This window comes from Amborella trichopoda, chromosome 1 (genome assembly GCF_054954075.1).
Source record: "Amborella trichopoda isolate Santa Cruz 75 chromosome 1, AtrichopodaSantaCruz75HAP2 v2.0, whole genome shotgun sequence".
Taxonomy (NCBI): domain Eukaryota; kingdom Viridiplantae; phylum Streptophyta; class Magnoliopsida; order Amborellales; family Amborellaceae; genus Amborella; species Amborella trichopoda.
This window is the reverse complement of record NC_142336.1, coordinates 60,126,067-60,153,858: the sequence shown is the minus strand read 5'-3', so window position 1 is coordinate 60,153,858 and position 27,792 is coordinate 60,126,067. Positions and strand designations below refer to the sequence as shown.

General features: G+C 36.7%; 1 protein-coding gene across 4 annotated transcripts; it reads right to left on the bottom strand.

Annotated features, from left to right (window-relative positions):
* Positions 1 to 570: 570 nt before the first annotated feature.
* CAX11 (cation exchanger 11) lies at positions 571 to 27,175 on the bottom strand. Of its 4 annotated transcripts, none has more exons than XM_020671185.2 (3): positions 25,963 to 27,175; positions 3,243 to 3,458; positions 571 to 808 (listed from the first exon to the last, which is right to left on the bottom strand). In XM_020671185.2, the coding sequence occupies exons 1-3, from the start codon at positions 26,869 to 26,871 to the stop codon at positions 719 to 721; spliced, it is 1,215 nt and encodes a 404-aa protein (XP_020526844.2). In that variant the 5' UTR covers positions 26,872 to 27,175; the 3' UTR covers positions 571 to 718. The 4 variants fall into 4 exon arrangements, 3 of the variants coding, with proteins under 3 accessions (XP_020526844.2, XP_088706941.1, XP_020526842.1); XR_016043636.1 differs by lacking the exon at positions 571 to 808 and adding an exon at positions 24,550 to 24,737 and having other exon boundaries at positions 3,084 to 3,458; XM_088850815.1 differs by lacking the exon at positions 571 to 808 and having other exon boundaries at positions 3,000 to 3,458.
* Between the last annotated feature and the right edge of the window lie 617 nt (positions 27,176 to 27,792).

Below are 27,792 nucleotides of genomic sequence, written 5' to 3'. Positions count from 1 at the left end.
TCCCAAGTGCTTTTCCGGATTAAGATTTAAGGTGAGGCATTTTTTATTTTTTTTGGTCACAAAGTCTAGGCCCTGTAAAAACTTCATCCTTTCTTTTGATCTTCTTGATTGCTTTATATTCTCTGTTTTTTCTGCTTATTCTTTACTTAGCTGATGCCTAACCGGTTGGAAGCAATTTTAAAAAAATGGATCGAAAAAAAAAAAAGGAGGGAGATAAGCAAAGAAATTTATACGTCATATAATATATGCATTTTTAATCATTTGGAAAAAGCAAAGTAGTGGTTAGAGTATCTTTTCACTTTCCAAATAAATGAGTTTTAACTTATATGAACTGGCCAATTCCTACTCATAACCAACACTAAGTTTACCGAATTTTTTTATATGAACCGGTCATCTCAAGTCCAGATCAGCGAGTTTTGAAACACTGATTGAGGGCAACCAGTTTGTGAAATTTCTGTTAATTTTATCTTACCACTTGCAATCTCCCTCTCCCTCTCCCTCTCCCTCTCTCTAGGTGGGTGCGTTTTGACACACACCTGATATTGTAAGTCCACCTTCGCAAGATCTATCTTGGAGAAAGATTTTCTGGATCCAAAAAGTTTGCAGGTCTATCATGTCCACCACCACAATCATGTCTTTCAAACAAAAGATAAATAAACAAATAAAACTTGAACTTAAAACTTTTTTTTTACCCTTCATTTTAATTCTTCAAACATCATCATATCATTCCAATTTGATGTCTCCTCCGAAGAGATAGTCCTTCAAACATCATCATGTCTGCATTGTTTTGAGCTACAATTTCGTTGATCTGAAGAGGAAATAAATTACACTTATTTGGGATGTGTTTCCGGTCCTAAATCACTAAAAAAATTAATGTTACTCATAACTCGGTTGACTCACAGAGTACTTTTCCCTCAATCAACCCCACCCACAATGAACATTATAACATTTCTATCCTGGTGAGGTTTGTATAAGGTTGGCGCCTTAAACAATCAAAGTAAGACGCACACTGAAATGATGTGAAAAAAGATGCAGTTGAGATCCGATAATGTTCTACAAATCTATTTTCATATCTAATTATGAAATTTAAAGTTTTAAAAGTAGCATAGATCGAGGAGATCTATGAACACTTGAAAATCTTAGAAATAGACGGTCCATATAATACATTACAAGATACATTATTTTCAAAATTTGAAATCTTTTTTCACATCCAAATATCTCAAGGCTCATATGACCAAATTGAGGGTTTTTTTAGTATCAAAACAATCTTTTTTCAGCGAGTTTTTGAGATGCGACTTATTTCTATGGTATATATAAACATTTTCCTTCTGTCCATATTATTTTTTTCTCTCTCTAGATTGCCGACGTGAGGAAGGATAATACAGGAGCCCCTCCCTCTCTCTCTCTCTCTCTCCAAGGATTAAGGACCTAGTATTACAAAGCTCCATGATCTGTTGGAGTGGTAGCTCATCACTTTCAAGGAAACAAACAAAACACCTCTTCTCCAACTAGCCTCTGCCGGCTGGCTTTCCCACCTATTCATAGTGACATTTCCTCTTGATTTTTTGTGGTTTGGTGAATTTGGGACCAGGCAAATTTGGACCCCCAAATACGCCTCAACCACACAACAAGATCCAAAGGCTAGAGCCACGAGCTTGCCCCTCAAGGGCCAACTCTTGCTTCTTAATCATATTCTGTCTTCACAATTCATGAAGCTATGATACAATTGAAATTACAAGTTCTTGGGTTTTTTCATAGCACATAATGTGGTCATAAGGAGCACAGGTGCTTTGCATTCGCGTGAAAATTTTATCTCGAAACCAACGTATTTTATATAAAAAAAAAATCAATATTAACACAGTTTAAGACTTCAACTTAATGGTTCAAAGAAGAGATTAACAGGAACTGAAAGACTTTTAAGAAAAAAGGACTTGGGTCAGAACTCACAATCGTGCAAACCCGAGTAAGGTCTCACAAACTCGACCGAGTCCAATAAAAAAATAAAAATATACTGGTCTCATATGCTTGGTTGTGAGCTCGGCAACCTGCAAAGCTCTAGTAACTCGGTCAAGTCAGAGTCGCCAAATTTTACAATACTGATTGGGAGGCCGAAAAAAGGACCTTCACAAGATCATTACTCATGAAATACGTATCATGTGTGCAGTTTGTAAAAGTGTCCAACTTAGAGAGTCAAACCAACCTTGTGATTGTCAAACCAAAATGCCAAACGCATGCATTGTAGACTTGGGGGTAAGAAGGTGAATGTCAACAGTTTTTTCTTTCTTTCTTTCTTTTTTTTGTTAATTTAGTGATAGGAATCAAATTTGAAATGTAGTATTGCTAACATCAAACTGCTAACCGCTCGAGCCCAATCCTTTCTATAGAATGATAATTATAAAGGTAGGTCGGCTAATTTGAGTTATTGGGACTAATAAAAACAATGAACCCTTGATCCCCCTCACCCAAGATTCTCAAATTTGGGGTTTCGAGAGTGAAACGCAAAGAACCATGATTTTGTTTGTATGATTAACACATAAGATTAATCGATACATAGTCTGTGTTTCGGACTGATTTTGGGATTGAAGATGAGAGAGGTAAAAACTAAAAAGCTTAACAAAATAATTGGCCTTCTCCGAGAAGTTCATTTAGATTGTACAGCTAGAAACAACCTGTAATATATATTTTATCTGGGTGGTGCCACTTGGAAAGCCTCTCCCATTAACAGAAGCGGGGCTTCTTTTCGCTTTCCCAAATGGAGGAAAACATCTTTTCCCCAAAACTTAATTTATTTGAAAACTTGAAGATTAGTAAAGCAATAACAGAATTCATTCATGTAATATTCAGATAAGGGTGCGGTTTGTATAAGGTTGAAGCCCTAAACAATCAAAGTAAGGCATACTTTAAAATAATGTTGAAAGATGATATTTTTTAGTAACACAAGTCTTTTGTGATGACCTGCAAATTTATTTTCATATCAAATTATAAAATACAAAGCTTCAAAAATAGTATAAATCGAGCAGATCTATAAACACTTGAAAATATTAAAAATTGATGGTCCAGATAATGGATAGCAAGATGCAAAGTTTCCAAACTTGAAATCCATAAACACTTGAAAATATTAAAAATTGATGGTCCAGATAATGGATAGCAAGATGCAAAGTTCCAAACTTGAAATCCATTTCATTCATGTCTATACATCTCGAGGTCAAAATAGCCTCTTTTAGTAAATTTTTGAGACGCACCTTAATTTGATTGTTGAGGGCCTCTGTATAAACTTTCTCTTTAAGATAATGACATCTTGATTTTGGACCAATACGGTTGGAATTTGGGGTTATAGTAGCCGACATTTGTATGGTAGCCACCAACCTTGCTTTTCTTCTTGTGGTGTTAACTTTAGACCTTGCAAGAATAAGAGTAGGGTGCTTGTGGCCACCAACCCCACATTGGATTGAAGTGTTCTGCAAGGGAACAAACCAATAGCCACCAAATCTTAGAAAGCTTTTCTGAAATAGTCAGATCTCTAATTGAATTAAAGACCAAAGTAGATTAAACTTAAGGCTACAGAAGTAGGGTTCCTTATGGACTTTGTGATATTTTCAGTGGGGTAAATCCGTATCATTTATTTCTCTTTAGAGAAACCTCCTTAACAGGAAATTACTGGGAGATTTTTAAGACTTCAAGTATTCCCAAGAGATTTCTTAAGAATCTAGAGGGGAGTTAATTTTTAATTATTTTTTGACAATAGAAAAGATTAAAAAGAATATAATTTATTTTTTCACCATTTCTTTCTAATATGAGTCTCTTAAGTACATTAGATCTTTATTATATTTTAAGTGGCTAATACTCATTCTTAAATATCTACTGTAGAATTATATTTTTGCATTTAACCATGAATTTATTTTAGAAAAAACTGCAAGGAAACGAAAAACATGGGAAGGAAACTCTAATTTATCCCATCATTAAATTAATTTGTCTCAGACAAATAGCTTGAGCCTGCAATGAATCAGACAAATTGAAAGAAAAGAAAAAGAAACAATTTACACGGAGAGAAACAAGCAACTCCCCGACTCTCATTCAAAAAATCTCGCAATAACCAGACTCACGACAACAAATGCAACATAGAGCCCAACCAGGCAGAACCCCCAGAACCTGGGCACCCAGAACCTGAACCACGTAACCACAAGTATTGAACCTAACAAACTAATGAACAAAAACACAAATGCCACCGCAATGCTCGCATGGAACTTGAGCTCACACTCCTCAGGGTACACATCCACTGCATGTGCTGTGAGGGCCCCACCAAGTCCTATCAGCATATTAAACATGGGGCCTGCAAAGCACCCGGCCACCGCCATGGCAGGCTGGCCCGCCCTCGCCACCGCTACATCAGCTACCAGGTCACCGACTGAGTTCCCCCAAGCCAGGACAGTAAGCCCAAGCAAAGAAGGAGAAATCTTCAAAACAATCCCGATGGCTTGCAAGCAATCGAGGAGCTCACCAGCAGCAAGAGAGATCCAAAAGATGCTCATGAGAAAGGCGATGAGAACTGCAGCTTTTGGAGTGTTTTGGGGGGGTTTGGAGAAAATGGTATAGTGGGCAAGGGCGAGAGAGAGGGATTGGAGGAGAACAAGAGACCACAGGGGGAGGGCGAGGATGATGGGGTAGCCAAGGGGGATCAAAGAGTTGCATGCGTAGAGAAGGACGAGGGGACAGAGGGCAACGTTGGCAGAGGTGTAGAACCGACTCCATTCAGAGGGCTCGCTCGAGGGGATAGTGAGACGAAGGAGGGTGGAGACTGGGACCTCCCACAAGTTCGAGACCTGATTGAAAACAAGGAAAAGCAGGATCAGAGGGGTTCTCCCTGACAACTGTCAACAAGTACATGAAAGAGAGGAAGGTGGGGCGGCTGAGGAGCCATGTCAGCCAGGTACTTAAACTAGGACACCCACTAAGTACAAAAGTACAGCTAAGTTTGCTCCGAATGGAACTGAACGCAGTCAAAAGACACATTACTAAACAAAGTAACTTCTACAAGATTGGAGATAACTAAGATAAAAGATGAAACATGTCCAATAGATTGAACCATATGAATATCTTAAATCTTGGAAGCAATAGGATTCAGCTGTGAATTTCAACATCCCCATATAGACTTCATTCTTTTAATCAAATGCGAAATGAATAAAAACATGATCTAATTACTTTGAACTAAAACTAATCCTGAAAGCCAAAGCAGCTCAACATTTCAACAAAATACACAATTTTGCTTTTTTTATTTTAATTGCAAATGTCTCCTAACATCAAGCACTCTGATTCAAGGCATATGAGCTTCCTAGAAAATATAAATGTGATCGCCACCAACCACATCATCCCACAAAGACTTAATAGGTTTGAAAACCGATGAGAGAACTAACTACAAGCCCAAAATTTCTAATAAAAAAGAGAAGACTAGCAATCCACAAGCTAAAGAACCTTCAAATCCAGAAAAGGCTAACATGCAGAGTAGTTCGGCTTCCTCCAAACAGGCAAAATTGACGTCAAACACCAAAATAGTATTAATCCAGCACATCCTCTTACAATCAATACCTCCCAAAGGGGGTGACACTCATCACCCTTGGAAAGCCATATGCATTCATAATCACAAGAAAACTGATCCACTTATGCTCACCAAAATAATCTAAAGCTCAACATGAGTCCTAGGAATGCAAGATATAAATGCATACCAATTATGCAGAGTAACTCCTTTACCATCCTACCACAAATGTCACCATCTCTAATGAATGAATTGTCTAAAAAGTTGTATTCCCAATTAGTGTATCATCAATAGATCGTCTCAAATGAAACTCCCAAAGATGACAATGCCCAGCAAAAAACCCTTAATATTCCATAATAAAGGATTCATCGGAATATATTGGAAATTCTAGATCGCTTTCATGTCATCCAAGATGTGGTGGCCTTGAGTAGCATGAGAAGAAAACCAAACTGGGTCCCCCGACGAAGATATAAAGACATTGATAATTATTGTCCACTATGGCCCAAGATCCAAACCTTTCTCTCCAGCAACCAAAGGCATCTACAAAAACATTATTGACCATTCCATTACCCACAAGGTTAGGCCCCTAAAACAGATAGAAAGGCACTCCCATAAAAGCCTCATGAATTGAACCTGAAGCACAAAAGCATTACCCAATGGATGCATGTTCCAACCTCGGATATTAGTATCCTTCAACCTAACCAACTCTTAACAACCTTCTGAAAGCTCAAGGTATAAGTCTCTGAGAGTCTGAGACCTTTTTAAATCCCAAAACTTCAATAATGATCAAAATATCTCTAAAGACCCTGATCGACTGAATTAAACCTTAGACCCTAGCTTCAATTTATCCAAAAGCTGGATGGATGGTTCCAAACTAATAAAAGGGCCGTAACCCAGTGCTGGTTCCACCTAAGCAAGGTCCCGGGTGGGGTGGACTGGAAACAGTCCTAACATTTGGCTTATACACAAAGTGGCCACTCTCAAGACTCGAACCCTCGCTCTTGCGCTGGCTACCCAAGCCTTTTACCATCACACTAAGTGACGGCCCCTTTATTGATGGTTCCAGACTAACAAGTATTTAAAACCGAGATATATTGATCCCAAATCTCCACAAAAGATCCGCAAGTCTCTTACTAGCCAGAGGCTACTCTTAAACCCATCCATTAAACTCAAATAAGATCTTAAATGTCCACCCACATGGGTTACAAGGACACAATGCAAATGTAGCCAGAAAAGATGGGAAAAGAATTGGTTCTAGTCAGGTCTTAATCCCTCCAAACGTCAAAAAGGCCACTCTTGGTTAAGTGAAGCAGTTAAAGTTTTCTAGAAGCTGATTCCTCAAACAAGCTCAATAACATAGTGACGGAGTAATCTACCTCTGACAGCCACTCTTGGTTAAGTGAAGCAATTAAAGTTTTCTAGAAGCTGATTCCTCAAACAAGCTCAATAACATAATGACAGACTAATCTACCTCTGACAGCCACCCTTAACCACCTTTAAACTACTTATGAAAAGGGAAGTTCAGGGCATCCAAATCATATCCTCCTAGTGTATGTCGTACAGTTTCAAACAGAATTTCATGAGAGAGATTCAAAGAAGCAAGCAAACCTTTGTTCAGCCTTAGCAACAAATCTGGCATCATCCTGCATTTTAAATTGTCTTTATCTCTTTGATGCACTTTTGTCAAGATCCACAAAGAACGGGTATGGTTTCAGACACGGGAAGCAGGTAAACGAACAGCTTTTCCAAAATCCAGGAAACAGATACGGCTGGTGGTATCCCACTCGACACATTGAAACCATAGGATACAATAAAACAGGACAAACAATAAATATGAATCCAAGAAACTAAATCTCACGGTTAGAAAATGACTTGGGAAAAGGACTAATGATAACCTTATATTCAAAGGTAAAGAGTCTTACGACAATGAATGTGCAACTCAAAAGTATCAAATGGACTTCTAAGTGTTCTACTTACAACACTTAAATTTCAAAGCTACAAATGAAAAATAACTGATCAACAAATAGTTGAATGTATTTTATATATATATATATATATATAGGGTTATATTAGGGTGCTCATAATATAGAGTAATTTAGCATTGTACTCAACAAATTTGGACACTTATATACCTTTGTTTGGTGCATGGAGCATCTTTTTTAATAAGGGTATTTTTTATCATGAGGGGTGTGACATCATCCACAAGGGTCGTGACATCACCCACATGGAACACACTAGTGGTGTTTAATGCTCCATGTGGGTGATGTCACACCCTTGGTGGAAGATGTCACACCCCTCCTATTGACCAAAAATACCCTTACTAAAAAAAACTCCATTTCCAAAACAAGGATATGTAAGTGTCCAAATTTGTTGAGCACAATGATAAATTACTCTATAGTGTGAGCACCCTAATATAACCCATATATATATATATATATATATATATATATATATATATATATATATATATATATATATAGAGAGAGAGAGAGAGAGAGAGAAATGATCTTATAGGACCTCCCCCACCCATGTGTGTAGGACCCCAAAGAATCACCATTAAATTTGGAATGGACGTAAAGAAAAGTCAAGTCCCACACCCATGTCATAACTTTTATAGAGATCTGTGTCAAAATTTACTAGTGATCCTTTGGGGTCCTATACACATGGGTGGGTGAGGATCCTATAGGATCATTACTCATATATATATATATATATATATATATATATATGAGTAATGAGTAATGATATGTATGTAGGACCCCAAAGGATCACCATTAATTTTTGACACAGATCTCTATAAAAGTTATGACATGGGTGTGGGACTTGCGTGAATGGGTTTATTAATAACTTTTATAGAGATCTGTGTCAAAATTTAATGGTAATCCTTTGGGGTCTTACTCACATGGGTGTGGGAGAATCTCATAGTATCATTATTCTGTCTCTCTCTCTCTCTCGATATATATATATATATATATATATATATATATATATGGAAAAGCTTTTCCAACGCCTATAGGCAAAAATGAATAGCGATTTCGCCTACCCTCATCACCGTCCAAATTTCATCGCACGGTCACGATTGTCCGGTAGTGTTTTATTTTTCATTTTTTTTCTACAAATCGGAATAACCTGAAATTTGAAGGGTATGTACATCTTACAAAGGCGGGGCATCTAATAAAAATACAAAAAAAATTATCCGCAAAAAATAAATTGAACAAAATACCCCCCAAACCTTTTGGGGGTATTTTGGTCAATTTTTTTCTTGTAAAGTTATTTTTTATAATTTTTCAAAGATTCCCCTAATTTTGATGAATACACGCTCCAAATTTCAGGTCATTCCGATTTGTAGAAAAAAAATAAAAAATGAAACACTACCGGACAATTGTGACCTCGCGATGAACTTTAGACGGTGATGGAGGTAGGCAAAATCACTGTTCATTTTTTGCCTATAGGCGTTGCATAGTGTTTTCCTATATATATATATATATATATGAATCAACAAAAGCAATCTATGGAAATAATCCTTGGCCCATGGAAAACCCTGACATCACCATCAACATCAAACGCTTTAATAAGAAGGCAAATATAAGATATTGATATATCTCCCTTTCAAACACCAAGAAGTACTTAAACTCCAAGTACTAAAACCACACATTTGGAAACAACATATATTCCTTTGCTCATTATAGAAAATAACCATCATTTGAAAAACCCGACTGAAATAGCTGCCACATATTTAAGGCAACATATGCATCCCAATATGAATGAAAGATACAGGGAATGGTATGAAAATATCCTTATGGAAACAAGTTCGGTATTTATAGTACACCATTACCGAAACAATGATACAGAAATAGCATACTCCAAATTCCAAATCAAAAAGGTTATTTCTTACCAAGAATGGGGACTAGATCCTTTAAAACCAAAGATCACCAATACAAAGGATTTAAAATCAAATTCTATCACTACTTCGAATATATAAAAGCTTGGGATGAAGTTTTTGCATACCAGAATACAAAAAATTCACATAGCTGGTATATTCAGTTTAAATTAACTGAGTCGAATGAGTTTCCCAATTGGTTTAAAAATTGGTTCTCTACAAATTTCATAGAGAAAACTCTCTGATTACAATAGTCAAAGTCTTAAAAGACACTACCATATATATTTTATGACCTTATATCAGGTTCTGTGGATTTTAAAATGGGATTATCAAATCTCAAAAGATCCTATTAATAGATGGGATTATATTCACGAACTAAGGAGACTAATATACATCAAATGGTGGGAGAGTTATAAAAATGAATCCCTCAGCCCAGACAAAATAAAAATGAAACTTATACTTCAGTTTCATCTCAAAAAGAAAAAATGGAAATAGCAATATTACAACAACAAAACCCTAAACTATCTTAAGAATAGCTTAAAAGGAAGCTCTAGAGTGCTATAGAAGACAATGAAAAAATATCCACCTCTACTCAGAGTGATGAACAAGAAGTCTACAGTCCAATGAATGGTGATGACTGTGTAGGCATTGAATTTTCTTCAAAGTAAAGAAAATTCACAGAGGGACCTGGACGACTCCACCCATATCCAGGACACGTGTCCCTTCACCAACAGAACCGACTTTCTACTGTAGCCACCACCGACAGGATCTACTTTTTACTGTAGCCACTACAAAAAGCTGCAGAATCTACTTTTTACTGTAGCCACTACAAAAAGCTGACTAAAGCAGACAAGCATCTTGAAAAAGATTGTCGGTGCAGATTTCAAAGAGATTTCAAATCCGCCTAACTCCTCTGGCTATAAGAAGAAGAAACCCTCTCCCATTTCTCATCGGATGTTTGGAGCCGGGAAGAGCCGAGTTGTTTACCTCCGACTTATAATATTCTTTTGCGTCCTTCTCTTTCCTCTCTCCCTCTCTTTCTTAGTTGATATATCTGATGGTGTATCCAACCATCCAGCTTCCCTTTTCTGAGTCTGTAAATGTGTGAGAGATTGATGAGTGCTTAAGTATATGTGTGATTCCTCTTGGAGTTTAAGCAGTTAAAGTCTGGTTGTTGCATATTCTTGTCGAGCCTCTTTATCTGGGAAATGTAAGTTTTTATAGTTAATTCATTGTGCTTATAAATTTAAAGCTTGCTCATGTTATATTTGTTTATAGTAGCGTATATTCTCATATGTTGCTTCTGCTTATGGTATCAGAGCCTAGTTACTCTACAGTGGTTTAACTGTACTATTAGTAGAAAATTGAACTATTAAGTAAGAGTCTAAGAAATCTGCAAGATTAGTTCAAAATTGCTGTGACCCAAAAATCACTAAGGCCAGGAAGAGCCAAGAAAGTGTAGGGACTGTTTCCAGTTGACTCGAACTAAAATGACAAATTTCATCATATCATTATCTAATAGATCAACTACTACTAATAATACACTTCGTGTTAATAATAGAGAAGAAGTTATAATAGATAATATAGAGAAACAAATCCAAAATTGGAATATACCAAAAGTACCTATAACAGATGTTTATAGTAAGGGGACTTTTGATTTCAAAAGTAGTTTTTCCATAAAAACAATTGAAAAAAGTATTTCTGTTATGGAAACTCAAGACAAATTTCAATTACTTTCAGAAAGAAGATCGAAGATCATAAAACGAAAGATTATAAATATTTGCATATTGGATTAGTTCAAATAGCTGTCAAACCATTGACAAGAACGGGATTAAATAATTCTGTTCTACTCTATTTAAGAGATAGTAGACACAAAATATTCACTAATTCTTTATTAGGAATAGTCGAATCTAGTCTCCGTAATGGCCCAATATAATTTAACTGTTTTCCAAATTTCTTTGTAGCCTTAACCGATCCAAATCCGTTAAAGTCCTAACTCTAAACCTAAAAACTCAAGGTTTTGATATGGACCCTGGTTCTCAAAACTTAGCATTTGTTTATAGGATATGTTATAAAGTAATGAATACTTTATGCCCAAATGCCAGACAAATGGACTTAAAAGGACAAACTATATTTTTCCAGACAAATATGGAAAAATCAAATTTAGTCATACCCAAATCAGTGGCATGGTCTCCGGTGAGACTACCCGAGCGTTGGGTTTTACAATCTGAAACTCAAATTAAAGTCCCTAAAAATAAAGATCCAGAACAAATAATCGAATACACTGACGAAGAAATAGAAATCCGTTTTCCATCTTCAAGAAGGACTACACTAAGGATTGATAATTTAAATATTAGAGATCCTCTTAGAAATTCAACCTCTTCAGTTCCACAATCTGAATATGAAAGAATACCCACTCATAGGAGAACTATTGTTGAAAGACTCAATAGAACTCCAAACCAAGTTCAACAACCAGTCTACAGAGTAGACACTCCGGAATCTTCTAAATTAGGAGAACTGACACCTTCTGATCGTGATTTTGATATATGAGTGGTACAGAAGGAAGAAGAATTCAAAATTGATAAAGAATGGATCAAAAAGGATTTCTTCTCTGAAGAAAATAGACAAATAAGATAATGGTTCTTAAAAGAGTTTAAAGAACCTCTTCGGGATGCCTTCCATTTAAAATTTAACAGGTTCATGATAAAACATAAGGCAAATGTCAAATTCTTTAAATGGTTAAAATACATAGCTAAAAACTATGGAATAAAAATTCCAAAATTTGAAATAAATACGGTTGAAAAATCTTTTCGGACTTTTTAAACCACGAAAGGAGAGATAATTGAGTCTATCCATCCCCCTGAGACTAGCTTACAACTTAAGGGAGAAAAGCTCGGGGAGAAAATTGAAGTTAAAGCCTCACCCTTTAAAATAGGACCTAAAGAGGCTGACCATAATATGGCCAAGCTTGAAGGAATACCACATATTATTGAACAAAATATTTATACAAACGTTTTCCTCCAAACAATAGGAAAGCAAGCTACAAGAATAGAAAATGCAGTTAATAGTTTAAAACCAACTGCAGAAGATAAAAAAACTGGTAACCAAAAAGAGGTTGTTCTATTTAAACCTCCTCCAACTATTAAGACAGGAAAGTTTTGCTCACAAGGAATAAAGAAAAGAGAAGACAATAGGGAATATTAGTCGATGAATTAGTTAAAAGATTGGAAAAATTGAAAATCAATGAAAGGGAGAAAGGTCAGTCTTCTAAAGCCAAGGAAGGAGATATTCAAGTCCTACAAAAGGAACCTGACCAAGAAATTTCTGATATAGAAAAAGCTTTTAAAACAGAAAGCCTAAAAGTTAATAAAATTGATTATGAGAGAAAAATTAGATCAATATCCCAAACCAGAATGTACTATCCTAGACCAACCCCAGTAGATCTTCAAATAGAAGAAGACCTAATTTCTACCTCGATCTCCTATTCAGGGAAATCTATAGTAAATTGGAATATAGACGGCATGGCTGAAAATCGAATATTAAAACTTATGAAACACATGACTATGTATGCCACTGCATGCAAGGCAAGTGGAAATCAAGACCACGAGATAGCCAAGGCCATAATATGTGGATTTACAGGATGGTTAAGAGGTTGGTGGGATTTTCATATGGATGAAGAATCAAAAAATCAAATATTGAATGCCTCAAAACAATGGCTAGTCAAAAATGAAACTGGCCAAGACAATATAATCCAAGAAGGAGATGCAGTCAATACGCTAATATATACAATCACCCTCCATTTCGTAGGAAGCACTGCTTTGTTGGCAGCAAGATCTGAAGATTTGTTATCAAATCTAAGATGTCCTACACTCCCTCATTATAAATGGTATAAAGATGTATTTTTCTCAAAATTACTATCAAGAGAGGATAGTAAATCAGACCATTGGAAATAAAAGTTTGTAGCAGGACTACCACACCGTTTTACAGACAAGGTAAAAACAAGGCTTAAAAATAAGTATAGTGGAATTATTCCTTATTCTTTGTATACCCTAGGAGAACTATCAGCCGAAATCTGTGCTGAAGGTGAACAGTTTGGTTACAATACCCTACCCCCTTCAAAACCCTTTCGTAAAGAAAAGCATGAAAATTTCAGAAAGAAAAAATTTAAAAAATCTTCAAAGAAAAGAGAAAATTTTTCGGGAAATTTTTACAAGACAAACCATCCTTTAAAAGTAAGGGAAAAAGAAAAATTCATGTTTGTTATAATTGTGGCAAAGTAGGCCACAAAAATAAATGTAGAGTTAAAAAGAAAATTAACTCTCTAGAAATAGATAATAGTCTTAAAACCCAATTATTTGAGATACTCCAAATAAAAGAAGAAACTTCTGATTCTTCTGATTCAGAAAATGAAATGTTAATTGGAGAAATCAATGATGATGAAGATATTATCATTAGTAGTTCTGATTCAAACTCTGATGATGAAAATAATCCAAAAGAAGAAAATTGCCAATGTAATTTTTACAAGGCAGTCATTGATATGAATGGGTTAAGTATCAACACACTTACAAAAGAAGAAGATCTGATTATAGATCTTATCGACAAAATAACAGATCCAGAGGCTAAAAAGGAAGCCTTAGTTCAATATATTAACATGTCCAAAGCTCCATCTGAAAAGGCAAGATCTTCTCTCGTTCGACGAAAGAAGATTATAGTTTTCATGATATCCTTAGAAGAGTACAAAACAAAACCCAGGTTGATAGAGAACCCTCAATCTCTGAATTAAAACATGAGATAAATGAGGTAAGAAACGAGTTAATAACTATAAAAACAAGGGTTCAAATCATAAAATTAACCCAGAAACCTCCTAAAGAAGAAATTGAAGATGAAAACATAGAATTAGAATTCGATAATCTGGTAACTGAATATGATATTCCTTTACCACCCGAAGTGGAGGATACCCTTCCCAAAACAAAGGAAGGATCTGAGACCTCTAAAGCTAATATGAATATGTTTGAAAAGGTGCAGAATTGCAAGTTTGTAAACCTGGTCGACAAAATAATAACCCAAAAATGGTTTACTAACATCAAAATTGTAGTACAAAAGGAATACAGTTTTCAAACTACTGCCCTGATAGACTCAGGACCTGACCTGTATTGCATAAATGAAGGGTTAGTACCAACAAAATACTTTACCTCCGACTTATAATATTCTTTTGGGTCTTTCTCTTTCCTCTCTCCCTCTCGACGCAAAAGAATATTATATGTCGGAGGTAAACAACTCGGCTCTTCCCGGCTCCAAACTTCCGATGATAAATGGGATAGCGTTTTTTCTTCTTATAGTCAGAGGAGTTAGACGGATTTAAAATCTCTTTGAAATCCGTACCGACAATCTTTTCCAAGATGCTTATCTGCTTTAGTCAGCTTTTTGTAGTTGCTACAGTAAAAAGTAGATCCTGTGGGTGGTGGCTACGGTAAAAGTCGGTTCTGTTGGTGAAGGGACACGTGTCCTGGATATGGGTGGAGTCGTCCAGGTCCCTCTGTGAATTTTCTTTACATTGAAGAAAATTCAATGCCTGCACAGTCATCACCATTCATTGGACTTTAGTCTTCTTGTTCATCACTCTGAGTAGAGATGGACATTTTTTCATTGTCTTTTATAGCACTCCAGAGCTTCCTTTTAAGCTCTTCTTTAGATAGTTTAGGGTTTTGTTGCTGTAATATTGCTATTTCCATTTTTTCTTTTTGAGATGAAACTGAAGGTATAAGTTTCATTTTTATTTTGTCTGGGCTGAGGGATTCATTTTTATAACTCTCCCACCATTTGATGTATATTTGTCTCCATAGTTCGGGAATATAATCCCATCTATCCATAGGATCTTCTGATATTTGATAATCCCATTTTAAAATCCACGGGACCTGATATAAGGTCATAAAATATATATGATAGTGTCTTTTAAGACTTTGACTATTGTAATCAGAGAATTTTCTCTGTGAAATTTGTAGATTTGTAGGTAGAATTTGGCTTGATGATCCCCATATAGAGAACCAATTTTTAAACCAATTGAGAAACTCATTCAGCTCAGTTAATTTAAACTGAATATACCAGCTATGTGAATTTTTTGTATTCTGGTATGCAAAAAACTTCATCCCAAGCTTTTATATATTCGAAGTAGTGATAGGATTTGATTTTAAATCCTTTCGTATTGGTGATCTTTGGTTTTAAAGGATCTAGTCCTCATTCTTGGTAAGAAATAACCTTTTTGATTTGGAATTTGGAGTATGCTATTTCTATATCATTGTTTCGGTAATGGTGTACTATAAATACCAAATTTGTTTCTCTAAGGATATTTTCATACCGTTCCCTGCATTTTTCATTCATGTTGGGATGCATATGTTGCCTTAAATATATGGCAGCTATTTCAGCCGGGTTTTTCGACTGGTGGTTATTTTCTATAATCATCAAAGGAATATATGTTGTTTCCAAATATGTGGTTTTAGTACTAGGAGTTTGAGTACTTATTGGTGTTCGACAGGGAGATATATCAATATCTTGTATTTGCCTTCTTATTAAAGCGTTTGATGTTGATGATCATGTTAGGGTTTTCCCTGGGCTAGGGATATATATATATATATATATATATATGCATGTATGTATGGAAAATACTACAGAAGAAAATACTACCAAACACCCACTCGCATATAAGTCTGAGGTGCGTCCAACGGCCATGATTAAGTAGGGCAAATTGAACGTCCCTAATGATCTACACATTAAAAAACGAACCCATCAATGCATGTTGACACCCTGTACCCAGAGCAAGATACTACTTGAGTGTGGATGCCTCATGCCTACTGTTTTTTCCCCAAGGGTGAAGAGCTTCTTTTGAGGGAAATTTTGACCAGTTCTTTGGATTGTATAAAGTGAGAATGCTACTTTTTGTATACAAAGGTCACAAACACTACAAGTGGTTAGATATAAAATTGGATGTTTGGGTGTGTTATAATTAGCACAAAAACTCAAAAAAGAGGTGAGCCAACTTGTCATCTACAAAACTATATCCCCTTTACCTAGGCCTTCAAAGATGTCTTTGCAAATTTGTCTAAATCTAGAGTATCATTAGGCTAAATTAAACCACTTTCTCAGTATTTCTTCTTATAGAGTAAGTTATTTGATGAATATTTGTTTTTCATAATGTTAGTTCAATCTGTAGATGATTGATATGAAGTTGGTTAGATTTTACTCCATTGCATTCTTATTTGTAGAATCAATGCACCAAGGGTGAGCGAATTGTGGTGAAAATTCTATTAGAATATTGATTATAAGATTATTTGTTGCTATTTATTATTTAGTTAGATTATTAATAATCTCATTATCTGTTGTTATTTATTTACTGTATACATGAGGAAAAAGAATAAAAAGTTCAAACTTCAACGAATGAAGCTTGGGTCTGTTGCTTGTTAATATTAGCATATACGAGAATACAAGAGCAGTGTCAAGAAGAATGAAGTTTAGTTCTATTGTGTAAATATTAACAAGCAAAAACTTGATTAATGTGCTAATGGGTTGAGTAATTCTTCCTACTATATACTAAACATTCAATCACTTGTTTTGACAATGGTTAATATTTCTTTCTCATTTCTTGGTTTGTAATGTCTCGATCATTTGTAACTTTTATTTAAACTCTCATTGAAATGTTAAGCTCTCCCATCAATCTAGTTTATTGGATCACTATTTTACAATGTGGTCTTGTTGTGGTTATGTTAGGCCCTCACAATGTCGTCTGCTTCTACAAGTAATATCCACTTCGACAGTGTCCTCGATGTGATATAAATTGTGCCATGTGATCAGTGTCCTCGAATAGGTTGTACTATAAGTGCGGATCAGTGTTTCAAAAAGCGTTAGGCTGCACCTAGGCGGTCAGGGGGTCCAGGCCACCCAGCGCCTAGACAGGCGCCCAGAACCTAGGCGGCCCAATAGAAAAAAAAAAAAAATTAGGTTTTCTCTCTCTAAAATAGCTTATAATGGGTTTTAGGTTTCAAATGAACTTAAAACTCACAATTTTGTCCTTTTAGTATTAAAAAAATGACCCAAAAATACCCTCAAGGAGCCACATTTCCGCCCCTGGGTGGGGCGTAGGCCCTGGGCAGCCGCCTAGGCGGGTTCAGGTGGGCGCCCAGGAATATCTGCCTAGGCGGCCACCCCGGCATTGGACAGTTCGCTTTTTGAAACACTGGTGTGGATTATGTGGATTCTTTCAATGGAGTGATGAATATGTTATTCTCGTAAACAATAATATCAATTGAAGGTGTGGCAATATATAACAGTGGTATCCAACGAATATATCACAAGAACGTATTATGGTCAATCAAGAACCACGTGTTATCCATGATATGACACTCGGTGCCTTAGGACATCTGCAATAGTTTTTGTTTCTTATGAGTAACTAATTTCTGTTTATTTATAAAACCCTTTTTTATTTTTGTACTCCTTATGGGACGCATTTGATAGTCCTAAAAATGTGGAATTTGTAATTTCCACATATTTTGTAACTTCCTTCATTGTGAGACAAATGAACAAGAAACAGCGCAAGGTCGTGATGTAGTGGATTTGATATTTCTTGATAGTAACTCAAGAAACTCTTTACTTTCTTTTCTTAAGAAAGACCGGTTATTCAAATCCATTACATCAAGACATTGCCATTAAGACTATCACATGCTTCTCATAAGGAGTATAAAAATGAAAAAGAGGAGTACAAATAAGCAAGTATTACTTATGCATAAGAAAAACAAGAACTGCTGCAAACATCCTCAGGCACCGAGTATCATACCATAGATAGCATGCGGTTCTTGATTGACCATGACACGCTCTTATGAGTCATTCATTAGATTCCACTACTATATATTGTAACGCCTAAAATTGACGTTATTATCACATATTCATCACACCATTGAAAGAATCCACACTTATAGTACAACCTATTCGGGTTACTTGGGGTTGTCAATGATCTCATGGCGCAATCTATATCACATCGAAGACACTGTCGAGGTAGTTATCCACGATTACTTGTAGAAGCAGACGATACTGTGAGGGCCAACACGGCCACAACAAAACCACATCGTAAACGAGTGATTCAATAAATTAGATTGATGGTAGAGCTTAACATTTCAATAAGTGTTAAAATAAGAGTTAGAAATGATCTAGACATAACAAAACAATAAATAAGAGAGAAGCATTAAGCATTTTAAAAACAAGTGATTATATTCATGTCAATTACAAAAAGTTAATACATAGTAGGAAGAATTACTTGACCAATTAACACATTAATCAAGTTCTTGCTCGCTAATATTTACACACTAAAACGAAGCTTCATTCTTCTTGAAATTGCTCTTATATGTGGTCGCTCCCAAAATGTGTTAGGCAAATATAATTAAGATGTTATGACTCTAAAGCAAATAAAAATAACTAGAGGATTAACACAAACAGGGCCAAATTCGCCCTTAAGTTTCCTATCATGAAAACAATAAGGGTTTTTATTTATATACTGGGTACGTGAGGAGTTCCAGGAACTTACAATCCCTGTTACAATTTACATCAACCTACTATGCGAGGTCGAACACCCTTAATTCAATCCTTGAAGTTGATACATTCTCAGTTTTAAAAGAAAAAATATACAGACAATTAGAAAAATATCAATACCAAGGATGTATAATGCTTGTATAACCACCTATGTGCTGGGATACTGTCCACGAATCTGCTCCTTCTCAAGCTGAGGCCTCAAGTGAGTCAAAATCAACAGATTTTCTCTCTCTGTATGATATATACACCAAAGAACAAGAGATGGCAATATTAGAGCCATCTCTTGATTGCCAATGTACTGCGTATAGTTACTTTGTTGTCTTTTTATCTTTTTATCACAAGAAAATGGGAAATGGGTGTCTCTCTCTCTCTTAGCCCTTCTTCTCTCACTAAGAAGTGAGTTTAAAATAAACCTTCAGAAATGATAAGATTGAAGGCTGAAGAAGCTTATCCAAATCGTTGACCATATCCATCTCTCTCTCATGATTTGGTTTTAAGAGATGAGCTTGAATTTGAAAGCACTTCATGTCCTTGTTTGATCTTGATCTTGTCCTGATGTTTGAATTCGAACCCACAACGGCTAAGAATCATTGTGATATACCATGAGAAAATCAAGGAAATCAGTTATTTCTTATCTATCGTCGATCGGTCTACAAGACAGTGCTGACATGTCTGAGTATTTTCACTGCCACTTTCTGATGACGAATCCATTTATCATGAAATTTGGAGAGATGATAGAGGACTCAAAGATGAACACAATGGTTCAAACCTCATCTCAAATGGATCACAAACGAGGGATATATAGCCCGTCGAAATGAACCCATTTCTGCTGCAGATTGCGACAGGAGATCTGAGGATTGCAGATGCAACCGCTTCCACCATTGGGGATTGTAGACCCTGGGAATATGATAATTTTGTGCAGGGGGCTATGAAACACATCTCCAAAAAATTTGAGCTCAAGATTCTCCAGATCTTGGGAGAAATTATCCAACAGAGGTCAAGCTTCTGCACAGTTTTAATGGTTACTATTGCAGAACTTTCCATTTTCTCATGCGAGAATGATAGGATGTCGCACTTACATCGTTGATAGGGCATTGAGCCAAGGCTCCAATAGTCCAGGTCCCATGAGAAAACTCCTTATAGATTAAGAGAAATCTCAGATTTAGTGATCAGAGGTCATCTTGGCTATCCATCTGGTAGACGATGCATAAGAATCTGGCTACCGATGAATATAGATGGAGGGTCAAACCATCTCTAAATGACCTGAAACTTTGGGGTGAGGGATATGATGCCTCAAATATGATTTCTCAAGAGTTTTGAACCAATCTCCGAAATATCAAGTTCGGGGTTGTCGATCAAGGCATATCTTGGTCACCAATGAATCATAGTTGATAGGCCAAATGATGTCCGACTTGTATGATTCTTGGAATAGACGCATATAAGGCCTCATTGAATAAACGTACTGCATCAAACGCTTCCAATATTGCGTGCAGAGGCGTATTGTGGTGTCGGGAGCATATGTCTCAGAGTTTGACTCGAATTGAGATGGTTTGATGGTCTTTTATGATCTATCGTTAACCAAAATGCACATATGTGACCGACGACGGATCGAAAAGTGTATCGTGACATATCCAAACTTTTTCTATATCATGTAGAGAGGCATATTGTGGTCTCCGGAGTATTTGTCACAGAACTTGCCTCGAATTGAGATGGCTTGATACCTTTTCATGATTGATTGTTAGCCAAGATGCACATATTTGACCGACGATGAAGTCAAAGGGATATCACACTTTATCCAAACTCCTCTAATATCATGTGGAGAGATGCATTGGGGCCTCTGGAGTATATATCCTAGAGTTTGTCTCGAATTGAAATTGTTTGATACCCTTTACTATCATTGGCCGTTAACCAAGATATATGAGTTGACCGATGACTAGGACTCTTAAGGCATATAGGGGCCCTTCACATGATGAGTCTTAGGCACATCATACTCCATTTATCATATCACGTGTATTCCTTACCAATATCTTCAAGAGTCATATCCATTAGGCTTGCTTGGTAATCCACTGTCTGTCAAGACATCGATCTGGTGTCCGTTCAATACTTATCTCATAGTCATGCCCTTAGACTTATCAGCATATTCCTTTGAAAGTATTTAGTATTATATTTTGACAAAAAATACACCCAACAATATGCTCATACATACTAAATATTAAGAAGCAACAGACCCAAGCTTCATTCACTAATCTTTGAACTTTTTATTCTTCTTCCTCATATATACAGTAAATAAATAACAGCAGATAATCTCATCATTAATAATTTAATTAAGTAATAAATAACAACAAATAATCTTATTATCAATGTTCTAACAAAATTTTCACCGCCATTCGCTCACTCTTGATGAATTAATTCTGCAAATAAGAATGTAATGGAGTAAAATCTAACCATTTTCATATCAATCATCTTCAGATTGAACTAACATTATGATAAACAAATATTCATTAAATAACTTATTCTATAAAGAGAAATACTGAGAAAATGGTTTAATTTGGCCTAATGATACTTTAGATTTAGATAAATTTGCAAAGACATCTTTGAAGGCCAAATTGGCTTGCCTCTTTTTCAATTTTTTTGTGCTAATAGCAACACACCCAAACATCCAATTTATATCTAACCACTCGCAATGTTTGTGACCTTCGTATACAAAGATAGCATTCTCACTTTATACAATCCAAAGAATCGACCAAGACTTCTCTCTCAAAGGAAGCCCTTCACCCTTGGGGAAATGCCAGTAGGCATGAGGCATCCACACTCAAGAAGTAGCATGCATCGACAAGCAGTTATAAATTACAGCCACAATAATTCAAAAATCATTGGGTCAATTTGGGATCACTTGACTCCAAATCACCAAAGTCAACGCATAATTGGGGAGTTCTTGAGTTCCACATGACTCTGAACCTAAGAATCACCTTGGCCAAGCTCAGGCAAGTCTCGAGTCTCAAAGTAGTATGGGGAATTACCAAGGTTTGGAGCAAGAAAGAACATGGAAAATGCAGAGGTAGATGTCCTCTGCAGTTTAGAGAGGAGAGAGAGAGAGCTGTATTTAAGCCACTAGGTAAGGATCGCGTGTTTAGACAAAAAGAGCGAGCATGGTAGAGCTCCAACGCAAGAGAGAGAGTGGGAAGAGGCCTAGGGCGGCATAGAGAGAGAGGGGAGAGGGAAAAAGAGAGAAGACAGGAAGAAAGAGAGGACAAGAGAGAGAGGGCAAGAAGAGAAAGGGAGGGTTTTCTTGCTAGTTAGTGAGAGAAAGAGAGGATCCTAAAGCAACACATGAGAGAAAGAGAGAGAGGTAGAGAAAGAGCCTAAAGACTTGGAAATTTAAGGAGAGGGTGAGGAAGAGAAGTAGATAGAGAGAGAGAGTACCTTCAAGGCCATTGGGATGGAGCAGGGCTCTTCACAGGTCTCCTAACTATTGGGAGCTAGGGCTTGCACATGTTTCCTCATGCACAGTTGCTCCTCGATGGGTTGTGGGATTACAGGGCTCCTTATGCACAGTTGCTCCTCGCGGCAATGGTTGTGGATTTTCCCCCTTGTTCAGCGGGGGGGGGGAAGAGAGTGAGGAGAAATAAGGAGAGAGAGAGAGACTTGAGGGAAAATGGAGGATGGGATAGAGAGAGAGAGAGAAAGAATGAGATAGAGAGAGATTGCGCATGTTCCATAAGGGTTTAACTTGGGGAGAGGAGAAAACGAAAGGGAAGAGAGAGAGAGAGAGAGGGGAGTGAGGGACACGGGTGGAAAGGGGAAGTATTGCTCTGCGTACATGGTGTCAACAGCCATTGATGGGTTCCTTTTTTAATGTGTAAATCAACAAGGTCGTTCAATTTGCCCTATTTAATCATGGCCGTTGGGCACACCTCAGGCCTATACGCGAGTGAGCATTAGGTAGATTTTTCATATATATACATATATACATATATATATGTATATATGTATATATACATATATATATGTATATATGTATATATACATATATATATATATATATATATACATATATATATATATATATATATATACACAAAGATGCCAGGGTGAGCCCACTAGCTCACAAAATAGTATAAGCCCAATAGCCCAAATTGAATCTAGGCCGATCTGACGGTCGAGAGTGTTTGAATTTTTTTTTTTTTTCTACAAATCCAAATCACTTGAAATTTTAGGTGAATGTTCTTCTCATCAAGCCGCACCTAATAAAAATATAAAAATAATAATAATAATTCCCAAAATTAAAAATGACCAAAATACCCCCGAAAATTTACGGGGGTATTTTAGTCATTTGTTTTCATGTAAAATATTTTTCAAATATTCACCTATTTTTTATCAACACACGTCTAAAATTTCAAGTGATTTGGATTCGTAGAAAAAAAATTAAAATTCAAACACTATCAGGCATCCGTGATCATTAGATCGGCCCAGATTCAATCTGGGCCATTGGGCTCATTTTTTCTTGTGAGCCCATTGGCTCACAGAAGCCTTTTCTATATATATATAGGAAGCCACTACACAACGCCTATGGGTGAAAATAAACAGTGTTTTCTCCCATTAGCTTGGCACTGTCCAATTTTTTTGGACGGCGCGGATTAAAACACCACAACGGACCTACTATGTCCATTGTGGTACCGCAACGGACATAGTAGGTCCGTTGTATTTTTTCACGCAAAAAAACACGGGCAACCGCCACGGCTCCCATATAATCCGTGGCAGTTTTTAAGGCAAAACCACACAGGACAAAGCACTATTCAATTTCGCCTATAGGCGTTTTTAACATGTCCCATATATCTATAACATGTCACTGTTACATTTATGTCACTACTATATTATAATATAATGAAACTGCTCTTTTAAAAAAACATGTTCGTAGCATATGTATGATACCAAATTTTGCACATATACTCTCTTTATCCCAACAATCAACTCCAAAGAGAAAAACAAAAGAATTTGCACCATATAAAAGATCAAAATGAGTCACTATGCAACAATGCATCCAGATCGTGCATTTGGTGGACACTGAGATCTAAGCCTTTAAGAACTCAAAATTAATTTTTTGTTTTTTAGAATTGTTCATCTAATGTCTATAAGGCCATAGAGAAAAATCGGAATAAACAAATAACTCCTCTAAGACCTAGCTCTAATCATCTCATCAAATTGATGGCCTATGTTCGTTGGGTTAAAAAAAGCAATCTCTATGGTACCTTTCCAAATTTTGTTTTTTTGAGATTTTTCATCATAACGAATTGAATGTATGTTCACAAATTAGGGTCAAGCAACTGCTCCTAACATGGTTTTTTAAGGTGTGTTTCACTATATTACTGTAAGATTTGCATGAGATCACTTCCCATCTATATGTACACGATACTAATTATACTTGAAAATTGACCCAGATAATGAACAAGGACATAAAAAAGTAGGGACTCATCATGATTAATAAGTATTATAACATTATTTTTTCTTCTTGAATGGTAGTTTTGTAACATTACTTTTACACAGCATCCTCAATAATATACAGTACCATGTAAAGGAGGGACTCAAAATCTTGAGGAATTTCAAAGTAACAAGCACGTCGGCTGAACTGTGTCCCCACCACATCACTACGGTATCTTTTTTTTTTTTGACATGTTCTGTCACCACCACTATAGTGTCACGTATTGGTACACATCAGATTCTATCAACACCAGTATCTTCGGCACATAGAGGTATCTATACACGATACATCAAAATGATTAGTAGAATTCCAAGAAAATGTTACTGTCATTGATTTGAGATCTCAATGCCTCATGTCAATCGACACTGGGATAACTATAACTCAATTTATTAGTAAACTTAACTACCATTGCCTAATCGATCTCTCTAAAACTGTTTTAGTTGAAGCACTATATATCCTATTCTAAGATCTCATGAATTAAGCATAAGTTAAAATATTTGCTGTCATTTGTCATGTTGGATTTCCAATTGCAATTGTAGACAGGGCCATTGTACCGAACACTAGTTTCACTCATTTTCACAACTATTATGTAGGTTTACTTTGCTTAGTTCTTTACATTGCAAAAAACAAGAGCACAAGCAAACATTTCTCATTGAACTTAATACCTGTGTTTTTTCTTTTTGAATGGTAAGTATTATAACATTATTTTACACATCCTCCTCAATTTCATCCAGTTCTATGTAAGGTAGGGACTCAAAAGCTTGACGAATTTCAAAGACTGAACCATCTCCCCATTACATCCCTACAGTGTCCCATATCAGTACCAGTATTAGACCGAATCAACACTAGTAACTTGGGCATATAGAGCTATCCATACATCATAGGTCAAGATGACTTGTTGAATGTTAAGGGAATGCTTCTGTGTGATTTGAGATTTCAGTGCATCATGTCAATCAAAAATGGGATAATTATTGCTTATTACATTAGTTAGACTTAAAACCATATTTGTCTAATTGATCTCTAAAACTAGCCTTATAATCCTCTCTAACTTCTCGTGCATTAAGCATAAGTGAAAATCCTTGCATTCATATGTGATGTTAGGTTGTGTAAAGCAAACAGGGTGGTTGTACTGAAGACTAGTTTCACAGGTTTTCGCATCTATCTTGTAGGTTAACTTAGAATACTTCTCCACATTTAGTAACAAAGAGCACAATTGAGCAAAATCAGATTGAGACTTCTACATTAGTGTTGCACCCCTTAGGCGAAACTCTAAAATTCCACAAATTAACAATGGGTTTGTTGGTTATGATCAAAGCCACATTCTTCGTTCATGACTAGGAACTTAAGTTCCCATAAATTCCAATGAGCAACCACAACAATATATAAAAAGAGAGAAGAAAAAATACGATTCCAATTCTCAAAACACAAGCACAAGGAATAACACAAATTCAAATTAGTAATAAAAAGAAAGAGAACCCATAAATCCACATGAATGCATACCTTACTCAGAATTGCAGAAAGCATGGAACACATCTCCGGATCCCCAATTTCCCCACCACTACGAATCACAAAATCACGCTCCCTATCAAATAATTTATTGACTCTTTTAGGCAACCCACATTCCATCCGCTCATCCTCAACTTCACCACCACCACCAAATCCCCCATTCCCCTCCTCTTCCTCACCTGCAACACGCCTGTCCATCCAAAATACAAACCCCACAAACACAAAGTAAAACAACACAAACCCCGTTGCCTGCCACAGCGACACACTCCCGGTCAGGTAAACAAAGAAGAGTGCAGTGGCTGCCGCCATGTAAAAGAACACATCCCTCACAAAAGGGAAGGGCTTCAACTCGAAAGGCGCAGAGTACAACGCCACCACACCCACCACAAACCCAGACACGAACATGCCCGCACTAAGTGTGGCCCCGAGCCCAGTCCTGGCCTGCCCCGAGCGCCATGCCGCCATGGAAGCGAACACATCGGGGGCGCCATTCCCAAGGGCGAGGAGTGTGACGCCCCCCATGCTCGGCGATAGGCGGAGCATGGACGACATCCTTGTGACCAAAGCCGAGAAGTGGAGGGTTGCAGTCTTGATGAGAAAGTAGAAGTGGAAGAAAACGAGAGAGGCGAGAAGAGGGATAGAAAGAGAGAGGTTTTCATTGAGGGCACAGAAGTGGAGGGTGAAGTAGTTGAAGAGAGAGGAGGAGCGGTGGCAGTGGGAGCGGGCGAAGGAGCAGCGGGAGGAGGGAGGCTGCAGGAGGATGGAGCGGCAGTCGTCGACCGGGGGCGGAGGAGAGCGAGAGGGGGGAGAGGGTTGCTGGAGAGATGGGGGGAGGAGAGAGAGTAAGAGGAGGAGAGAGAGTGGGAGGGTGGGGGTTAGAAAGAGAGGGAATGATGATGCCATTCAGTTTCGATGAAGAGAGAGACGCAGAAGAAGGTGAAATGGAAAGTGAGGGCCGGGGCCCATTGCGTAGGGGATCAGAGAGAGAGAGAGAGAAGTGGCGTTGAGGGGGGTACTGCTCCCTGATTTAGAGAGAGAGATGGTAGCGTTGAGGGGGGGAATGCCGCTCCCTGTTTTCTGGTTAGAATGTCAAGTCTGTTTTGAGCGTAGCTTCTCTTCTCTCTCTACCTCTACCTATCTCGTCCTTTTTCTCTCTCCACCTCTCTGCAAATTCTCGCAGAGGCTCCTGATTTTACACCGAACCCTCACTCCTAAAACCGGTTCGTTGTGAAGTAATTCACCGTACGGTAAAAAAATTGAAGTCCTAACTTTGTATTACACGAACTAATGGGCATATCATAAAATAGTTTTTTAAGTTAGAAAACCTTCTAAGAGATCATCTCAATCTCGAGACATATAGGTGCATCTTGTAATAAGTTGGTTAAGCCATTTATTTTTAAGATTTTTAAATATTTATAAATTTATTTTTTGAAAATTTGAATTTCATAATTAAAATTGAATATAGATTTTTAAGTCATAGTAAGATATCCGATACCCAAACTAAATCTTTCGGGCAAATTTTGAGGTTCGTCTTACTTCTATAGTATAAAATGGGCAACTTTTACAAACCTCACAAACTCAAGAGTCTGAATGCAAAAAATTCAGTTTAGATATGAATTTAGGATTCGACATACATCCTAAATCACATTTCCATCGATGACTTCACAACTTGAAAACCTTCCCAGGGTTGATAGCACGAAGAAATAAAATGAATGATAAAAACAAAAAAACAAAATTTTAAAATACTCTATTTTTTATTTTAAGGTTAAAATATTTATTTTGCATGTTTAAAATATAAATTTTTCTTTTTCAAATTCATGATCG